Raw genomic sequence first — 10,401 nt, forward strand, 5'->3', positions numbered from 1 at the left:
AGATTAAAAAGACAAAGATAATATTGTTTTGAAAGATAAGTAAAGAAAAAAATGGAAAGCATGTCTTTGTTGTTCTTCCTCCATTCTAAATTGCTAACTCTCCAACAAAAACCCCTAGGTCATAGTTTATGTTTTTGCTCTCATTAATGCAAGTAGAATGCTGGAAAAAGAAAAAAAAAGACATACTAACCAAACGCTGCAATCACCTTTCAGTTGCCCCAGAATAAATATATGACTTGGGTTAAAATTTCTATGATATAAAATTTAAAATTTGGAAGCTACTTCAGTAGATTTCTCCATGTTTGTACAAATCCAGTTTCTATTTTTGGTTCACTAATTAATTTGATAGTTTGTAAAACTGCTAGAAATGAAATTGTGTCTAGACTGACTTGGGGAATATATCGTATTTTAAATATTTAGTTTGAAGGTCACTTTCACTTTTTTCCCTTAATAGTTCAGCTTCAATTGGCACTGGCTTCTGGGGGCGTGAGCTGCTGACCTGCTTGTCAGGCAGCTGGAGGCAAACGTCACTGACAAGATTCAATGACTTTCTCCGCTGCCAAAAGTCCCTGTCAGCTACATAAAGATGGGAGGTTTTCTTTACACTGTCAGGTGATTGCGGACCCTGCTTTTTCAAAGATCAGATGTCGACAATGTCAGCATCAGCTATTAGGAGCCAACTCTGAATCTTTGGGAAACTTGCAGAGTAATTGATTTTTACATCCCTTTTGTCAGAGCTTATTTTGTGAAAGTTGTAAACCTTCACTGCCTGGCATATCTCAGCTCTCCTGGTGACCCTGCCTATGTTGACCCTTGTGCTTACGGTGGTGATGAAGGTCTAGAGGAGGGGCATGAGTAGGAGCATCTGGTGCTCCCGGTTGCTGATTCTCTGAAAGCTCACGGCTCCCAAGATGCTGATGCCCATGATTGTGATGATGCCTGTGGTGGTGATGGGGCTGTGGAGCTTCAGTTGTTTTTTCCACCGTAGCCAAAGATACATTTTTACAGAAGTCTTCATCTTCGAGAGTCTGGAACAAATTTACAAATCATTTATCAACAAATTTATAGATTTAGCAGGAATGCATGAAAAAGGATTTATGCAGCTAACATTTATGAAATTTCAACTACTTAATTAGGATAGAGCTGGCTATATTTTTTAGCATCCTATTAATGAGTTAAGAGTCTGACATTGGTCACAACACCTAGACTTTTTATTAAAGGCTTAAAGAGAAAGTCAAACCACTGTATTTATACCTGCAGAAACAAAATGAAATAAATTGGCTAAAACAACTTAGATTGCAGTAAAGTCAATCAAATTCTAAAATCAATTGACCTCTAAGGAATCTTTCATACCTGTGTCAACAATGCATCTAAACTAATACTAATTTCCCTCTGATAATTCAAAAGTACCGATAAACTCTGCTCGAATTTGGTAATTTTTCATACTTCAATCCATGCCAGGATATGTTGTGAACTTCAATCAAAGTTTTGCTAATGTGTCGCAACTATAGTGCTGTCAGGTGAAAGTTGCAAATTACTGCCCATTTCCATCAACCTGAACATTCCACGCCACATGATCCTAGTTCTTTAATTTACTGAAAGTCTTTTATTGTTCTGTGGTACCCATAAATCACAGACTCAGAGCCTACAGATATAGCAACATAATGTTAAACCTCAACTTAAAGTTGAGTTGTAAATAAAATTACAAAATCAACTTAGAATCCAAAGACTTACTGAGTGATATGGTTTGATGTTTTGAAGGTTTTAAAAGGTTATAAATTCCATTGGATTTTAGCATACAACTACTGAGCGGTTCATTTTTTGGTTATTTCTGAATTACTTCTAAAGTAGAAATTATTATTATAAACTTATAAATAATTTGATAAATGTTTAAAATATACTGTGTAATATTTGAAGTATTCAATTATTAAACAAACACAAGTAGCTGTAGCAGTTTAATTAATTTCAAAAACTACTATATTTTGTTGATGCTATGATGCATATTTTCTTATATTTTAGTATCTCTAAAATTAGAATGTATCCTACTATTGATGGTGTTTTAGCACTGTATCCTATTTTAATTGGCAATATTTTTCTTAATAGTACATAAATAATGTGTCATATAATTGATGGCATCTATGAGACAAGAAATAGAAAAACTAATTTGATTGGCATATCAGATACCTATCAGCTCAGTATCTGATCTGTAATTCTTATTTACAGGTGGTTCATAAATTTTAAGCATATTATGGGAATTTGTTCTGTCTTTCTTCAATATAACTAGGTACATTTATAACTATTGAGCATTTGCACAAATGAAAAATAATAATCCCAAAATATGAGGAATCAATATAGTTAGCATTTATTAAGTGCTTAGTATAGGTTAAACATTGAGTTAATACTTTACTTGCATTACCTCAGTTTTCACATCTTTAAAAGCAGTAAAATAACCCTCATAGATTTTGAAGATTAAATTGTGAAAAATTATGTAAGTAATGTAATTAACCTGATGTGCTCTTTAACAACTAAATAAATTAATGAAATGATTTGTTAAAATTTGAGGTGACTTTCTTTAGAGCTAGAAAATATCTGGAGGAAGTATAGCTCACAAATAAAATTTAGAATTGTTTTTAAACCTGAATTCAAATTTTGCCAGTCTACCCTATCAGGGAAACATTGTTGCAAATTCTTTTCCTTTTCAATATGAAGGAAAACAAGCCTAGTTAATACAAATCAAAATCAATTCTTTGAGTATCTTTTTTGTTAAAAAAAAAAAAAGATTTAAATATAGTGCTTCTTATAACAAGGAATAAATATTTTCATGGTTGTCAGGAAAGAAATATCAGTAATAAGTAGAAAACTTACTTCATTTTGAAGTGAATACAGTAATTCAGACTACCGAATGGGGAGACGGTACAAGGGCTTCTGTGAAAATCTAATAGTCTTGCACCCTTGATAAATTAAGTAGTTTTCTAGCCCCAATTCCATTTCAGCTAATGCCATGGATAAGCTTTGTTATCACTATGTTCTTGTGTGAACATGTTCAGGTAACTACAATAATATTGTTTTATGTGTTGACTAAATTCTTTGAGCACGTATACTCATGCAACATCATTTGGTGGTAATTGAAATATGTAATCTATGCTGATTTTTTATTTTCTAAAACCCTTCTAGATAAAGGCAGTAATATGGATCTCAAAAATATATTTTAAGTATAGATTACATAACAGGAAATGCATGTGTGTAATTATAAAAATTATTGTTTTTAGCATACCAACAAGAACATTGATTATTAATTTATCATGAAACACTAACTTATTTAGATAGCTCTTAAAAGATTTCCTCTTTTCTCCCAGGAAAAATAATTGAGAAAAATACCGTGAGAGAGCAGCTTCCACATTTCTTTTCACAGTAAGCAATCTTAATGGCTTCTTCTACATATGGGAAAGTTAGGAAGGAATAAGGCAAACCAATATGATATACAAGACGGCCACATCTAAAAAACAAGAGAAAAAATACAATGTCATTACAATATTGTCTGTATTATGATCCTTACTTAAGCGCAGTCCGAGGTAGGTATTGTAGGTTTAGGGTGTTATAACTAAGATCCTCTCATACTTTCAGTAAATTTCCTTCGATGGGATCTACAAATGAGTTCCCAAGCCTCTGCATACCAGCTCATGTCATAGGAAGACTACAGTGAGCCTTAATACTAGCATTTTGAAGTGTTATAGATTATGTCACTACATAATATAAAAAATGCATAGTATAGTCATTGTGATGTGGTCAAATTCGATTTTGTAATTGACTTATAAATTCTACCAGAGCCCAAACCGCTGACTTATAAATTAGATTCTACAAATCACATGAGATTTTCATAACTGCTAAGGCAGCACAAATTCAACACATCAAGAAATTACAGCATAATGAAAAGATCTCAAAGCCTTGACCAAAGCCCATTTATTTAAATACATATCTAAGGCAACAGAAATTTCAGCACAATAAAGGAATTATAACACTTGGCATTCTCAGAGCTAGTGGGTTTAAAATATTCCTCTTGCCCACATTTTACCCAGTATATGTGGTTTTATATGAAACTGTAAGGATTATAATTTGCAACCGAAAAAATTAGAAGTTTAGAGGCCTAAAAGAATGAAATGTGATATTAAAAAAATATTAATGTAAGACCAAGTAGGGCTTGGGCCTAGGCAGGGTCTGGCTCACCCGACTCTGAAGGGCCAAAAGAAAATAAAGCAACAAGAATGTTTATAGAAGCAGATAATGCATGCATTGAGGTTCCCTCAAAATATGAATGTTTTATTTGTTCATGGAATCAAAAGCAGATTCATGCAGATCATGCTTAAATGATTAGCACACTTTACAGATCAGAAATTCAGGTAGCCTTAAAATCATTAATTAGATTAGACATAAGCAAATGTGGTCTGCAAAATGTGACTACTCAGCTGCAAACTACTTAGGTTAGAATTGTGTGTGATGTACAAATTGATTTTTCTTTTAATTTAACCAGTATACCAATTTACAGGGGAAAAAAATATATAGTCAATTTTCTTCATTTCCCTACTGGAATGATGAACTCTTTTGCATACCTTACTTTTAAGAAAGTCATTTCAAAAATTATAAAACCAAGCCCTTTAATGGGTTTATTTTGAAATTGAGTATTTGCTAATAAAACAAAAGCAAATGTCTTATTTTAAATCACCTACTATTAAATATAAAGCAGGAAGGAATCAAGTGAGGAGATTGGTGCAAATCTCTAGAGAAGAGGAAATGGTGAAGTAAACTGAGATAATGATTATGGAAATGAGATAAATATACCAAGGATTTCGAATCCTTAAAATTAGGTGATTGACCCATGATGGAAAGTGTGATGGAAGGAGTCGGTAATACATGCCTGTCACACAGTTTTCTAAATGGTAGATGGTGGCAAGGCCACCACCACGTGATGATTTTTGTGATGTCTTGCAACATAGTAGATGATGAGGTGGGGAGCACTAAGGATTATAAGGATTATGTGCCCTATTGCTTGGCTGCATCTGCCCCTGAGAGGGCTGTTTTATATAACTTACACAAAGGTTAAAGTATAAGCAGGTTTTAGGAGAAGATAATCAGTCCGGATTTGATTAACTGAATTTAAGATGTTTGTGAATATATATGACATATATATATTGGTCTGGAGTTTAGCTTTGTATATGTATTTGTGTTTGAGCTTTGTATATGTATTGGGGATCATCAGAATATATATTGTAATTGTAATCAAGGGATAGATGAGATTGCTCAGGTAGAATATGCAGGAAATCTAAATAGACCTGAATAACACAAACAGGTACAAAATAAAGAGAGAAAGAATGTAGGAAGAAGAAGAATAAGAAAGAGGAGGAGGAGGGAGGGTAGGGGGAGGAAAAGAAGAAAGAGGAGGGATGTGGGGAAAACCCGCAGAATATAAGTGTCATAGGAATCAAAAGATGAGAATGTTTTCCAAAAACTAAAGAGTGGTTTTTACTTCTAAAAGTTAAAGAGAGACTATATGAGATGAGGACTGAAATATGGCATTGTATTTAACAATAAAGAAGACGGCTATGTGTGGTAGAAAAAAATAAATAAATAAATACAAAGCAGATATCTTTTAATTTGGGCAGAATATGTGTACACACCTGTCATATATGAGGAAGTCATCTTTGTCTCCATTTAAAAAAGTCCAGACATCTGTTTGGTGTTCTTCTTGTTGATAAACAGAAATATGCTCTGACACTTTATTCTTAAGATGTATATATTTTAATCGAGAAGAGATTCCTTGATGATTAACCACTACATAGGAAATATTAGAATATCCTTCTTCCTCCAATTTTACTCGCAGGTCTTCCAATCTGAAATATTTGGGAAAAAATACATAAAGTGAATAATCTCATTTAATTTGATTAGTACTTTCTTCCCTCTTCCTTCTCACTGTATATTTTTTCTATATGAAACTTTTCCTTCTTACTATTTTTGACTGATCCATACCTGTTCTTTATATTGTTGTAAAAGACTCTGAAACTTTTGAAGATTCCATCTCACAGATAGAGTAGATTCAATGAAGCATAGATAAACAATATTCAGAAAAAAATGTATGATTGTGTCGGTACTGAACAGGTAGACATTTTTCTTGTCATTGTTCCCTAAACAATACAGTATAACAACTACTTACATAGCATTTACATTGTATTAGGTATTATAAGTAATCTAGAGATGATTTAAAATATATGGGAGGATGTGCATAGATTATTTGCAAATACAATGCCTTTTTATATAAGGAACTTGAGCATCCATGGATTTTTGTATATGAGGGGCATCCTAAAACCAAATCCTTCATAGTCACTGAGTAACAACTGTACAGAGAATTCTACCCAATGGATATTTGGTGAATAACCCAACAAATATTTTTAATATATATTTTTTAAATGACCCAAGACCTTTGATAGCAAGTCTAGTGTTCTTTCTACATTGGCAAAACAGTCTTCTCTGCTTCTTAGATTGAAATAACTGATCTATTTGCAGAATTACATTTTAGAACATTTTCATTACACAAGTAATACATCTTTAGTAGGAAGTTATAATGTATAGGTCCACAAAAAGAAAAAATTCCATAACCCTAGGAAAACTACCGTGAACATTTTGGTGTATATCCTCCCAGTTTCTCTCTTCTGATGTTTTATGCAAACACTTACAGTTTTTCCAAAAATGTGATTTAATATATTGTTTCCATTTTTATTTTATGTACATACATGTGTTTGTATTTAATAGCTTCTCTCTTAAGATATCCTAAACCACAGAAAAACAATCTTACCTAGATGCCTGCAGAATGCACAGGTATCAGCTAGCTTGAAGAAGAGCAACCACAGTCACCGAACCAGAGGAGTTCAGCATTGGATCTTGATCTCCTATGTTCCAGGCTGGGGGTTGTTTACATAAGGAGCTTTGGCCCTGGCTCTCTGTTCCTCCCATGGGGAGGAGACAGAGAGCCAGGGCAAGCCCCAGGCTTCTCCACATTTCTGGGGTTGTCCTGTAAAAGAGAAAATCTGTCAGTCTTCTTTGTAGATAACCTCACAGCCATAACTATGAATTTCTATAAATTCAGCAAGTGTAATTCTACTTCCTATATAAATACCTAGCCCATGGATTCTGTCTCCATGCTGTTGGGTTCATTACCATGGGCCTCCCTGCACTAAATCTTCCCATAAAGGGGAAGGTATTAGCCAGAGGTAGAGGAGTTGTCAAAGCATTTCTTAACTATCTGGTTTAGCAAGATACTCAGTAAGCATGCTATGGAGATTTGATCATCTAGGCAGCCAAGCACTTCTCTAGGAGAAAATACATGTTTAGAAAAATATTCAGACTGTAGCTCATATAACCAAAGTAACATTCTGCAAACACAGCCTGACTGTTATTTGAGAAACACCAAATTCAAACTGTTCTTTCTGTCCTTCACTAATCTTAAAAAGAAAAGGCTAAGTAGGGGATTCTGCATAGAAATGAAAAGAGCGCGCATAGAAAGAGAACCCAGGAAGAAAGAAGGTGGCAGTGAGGACAGTATAGCACTATGAACATGGCTCGTGTTGGGGCGTTAGCTCTTCAGGTTCAAACCTTTTATATTTATAAATTTCTTGGATATGGATCCCTTTTGTTTCTCTTATGCATTAAAATTTAGCTCTACATTAATATTAAAGGATTTGAATCTCTTCAGATATCAAATGGCCCGCTATAATGTTACTATCACACCCAAGATAAATATGACCAAAGGGAAAAAAATCTGACCAAGGAGAAATATCACAAATCACTGCCCCCCTGTACCATTTAAGACTCACTGAAATCTACACTCAACTAGTCTAATTATCTGCTACCAGTACTTTCAGGAATTTCCTATGACTAGACAGCACATTCTTGGGTAAAAAGATGCTTCCTCTGAGCAGGGAAGTTAAATGTTAAATACCTGACCAGAAATATTCCCAAAACTAAGGCTAACTCTCTCAGCAAAGAAAAATCCACACAGGTAATTCAGGCTCATTTTGATGTAAGAGTCGGTGGAGAGAGATCAGAACAAAATTCCAAAATTAGGAAGTCATTGCATTTTCAGGCACTGATTTGAGGCTAAGAAAAAGGCAAAAGGCTTTTGTGGGAGTGGGGGGAGTGTGGAGGGGGGTGGGGTAAGTCATCTCGAGTGAGCCCAGAATTAAGAGGGGAATAGAAAAGCTAAAAAATCAAATTGGTCTAGGCTCTAAGGCACTGGTAGATGTAGCTAGAGTTCTTTAAAACTTGATTACCTTTCACATTATATAACATTTCAAAATTTTTATCATATAGGATATCTTGATAAGAGCCTAACAAAAGGAAGAGAGAATAATAGAAGAGGGAATAGGAGGGAAAGAGGCTAAATTCAATCAAATGATTTATTAATACCAACCCACCTACTTATTTGAATATTTTAAAAATTCTAATATTTAAACAAAGAAGAGAAACTGGACTAAATCTAAGAACTTTCTTTAGGATGGCATGTATAATGATAATACAATTATCCTTATTACAACTACCATTTATTGAACATTTATAGAACAATATGCAGGTGGCACTAAGCACTTTTAGTTACCATTTCAATTAATCCTTAAAATAACTAGATGACCATTATCCCATTTTGCAGTTGAGAATACCATGGTTATGAGCTTAGGTATCTTGTCTGCGATCACACAGAGAGTAATTCAGTCACAAAGAGACTAATTCAAACCAGTTCTGTCAAATGCAAAATATGTTCTCTTAGTTATTATAATATATTGATAGTTTTTAGACAGGTCACCTTGTAATAGCAGCCAGTTTTTTTGTTTATGCCCTAGGATGACCAAGAGAATATCAAAATAATTCAAGTTGTTTTATTTCTTAGTGGAATGGTTAGATTTTCCCTATTTTCTAGCACACAAATTTAATAGTTATAGAACCTTCACATAAATTCAGCACTTGGTACCCTCACTTTGCCATAGAGCACATAGTTCCAAGTAGCTAAATGGTGAATATAAATGAAAAGACTATTTCACTTATTTCCTCATTTAGATTTTTGATGAAAAAAATAAGCCATTGGCAGAGGGTAATGGATTACAGAGTTCACGTTCAGATTTTCCTCTGTCATTAAATTCAGTAGACTGTTCAATTCTGTTTTTTCAAATCATTTGTACATAATAAACCTATGGTTATAATTATAGCTGTCAGACAGTTATATAAAAATTAAGGATAAATAACAAAAGTGGATTTACTGGAAGCTGATCCAGTAACAATTGGAAAGTAGTTGTTTTCAATTACAAAACCTAGATTTTTTGGCCACATACATTTATTTTAAATTCCCCATTAAAAAGCAGGATATGTAGAAACTTTCTCTATTCTCTACCTCTGAACTTCAGTTCGACCTCATTCACCTGAAATCTCTCATTCTCCACTTAAACTGAAAAAGTTTGCATTTAATCACAGATCACCTGATTGTGACATGGGTCTTAACTCTTTCTGGGTGACCATTTCTGCACTGTGAACTGAACCTGCTCTCTCCCACCCCCAACTTTTTTTTCTGAAGCTGCTCACAATATCCCTGGACATTTCTAAAGCACTATAGAATGAGTATACTCCAGTCTCTGCTCTTCAAGTCCATGCAACTGTTTTTTTCAGTTTGTTCTCACTCTGCATTTCAGTGGGAAATATTTTAATTTGAACATATAATATTACCTATGTAACATCACAACTTTTTACAGAGTGAAAGTTTTGGATTTTTCAGCTTCCTCTGCTTTCAGCTGGGCAGAAATCAACAAGAACTGTCAGATATGCCCACTGGGAACTTCACCACCACACCCAAGTTGAGACTCTTGTTCTTTTCCTTTTTTATTGTTTTTATTTCTTTAATCCACCTTTTTTAAAATCTATTCTAAGGAAGAAACATTTATCAGACTCAAAAACAAAATATTTACCCAACTTTAAGAGAATCAAGTATCAGAAAACACAAAGTTCCTACTTACACACCCCTTCCCACCGTCCTGCTTCCCTTCCGTTCTCTTTGCTTCTCTGTGGCAGCTCCACAAAGCCACAGCCAGAAACTCTGATATTTATAGGCCTGTTGTTTACCTCACCCCTCAGCTATAGTCCAAAGTTCAATGCTCACTCTTGCAGTAACCTTGGAAACAGCAAATCCCTGAACTGATTATTGTCATTCACTTAAAAGAAAACAGCAAATATTTCCATGCATAAAGTGGGGAAAAGTTTATGACAATTACTAATTTGTTCCCTATCTTTCTTAGTCACCCCGTTATCTGAGACTTAATGGTACAGTCGGGGGCGGGAAGAAGGGCCAAGGGTAAGAGAGCCTCCAAGCCAGTT

The 10,401-nt window shown here is 34.2% G+C and overlaps 1 protein-coding gene across 2 annotated transcripts; it reads right to left on the reverse strand.

Moving 5' to 3' along the window:
• Positions 1–432: 432 nt before the first annotated feature.
• SELENOP (selenoprotein P) lies at positions 433–10,113 on the reverse strand. 2 transcript variants are annotated; one of them, XM_069492666.1, is made up of 5 exons: positions 10,044–10,113; positions 6,845–7,060; positions 5,673–5,885; positions 3,379–3,496; positions 433–1,028 (listed from the first exon to the last, which is right to left on the reverse strand). In XM_069492666.1, exons 2-5 carry the CDS (start codon positions 7,045–7,047, stop codon positions 462–464), a joined length of 1,101 nt encoding a protein of 366 aa, XP_069348767.1. In that variant the 5' UTR covers positions 7,048–7,060; positions 10,044–10,113; the 3' UTR covers positions 433–461. The 2 variants fall into 2 exon arrangements, with proteins under 2 accessions (XP_069348767.1, XP_069348768.1); XM_069492667.1 differs by having other exon boundaries at positions 10,048–10,066.
• Positions 10,114–10,401: the final 288 nt, after the last annotated feature.

Source organism: Eulemur rufifrons, chromosome 17 (assembly GCF_041146395.1).
Source record: "Eulemur rufifrons isolate Redbay chromosome 17, OSU_ERuf_1, whole genome shotgun sequence".
NCBI classification, from domain to species: domain Eukaryota; kingdom Metazoa; phylum Chordata; class Mammalia; order Primates; family Lemuridae; genus Eulemur; species Eulemur rufifrons.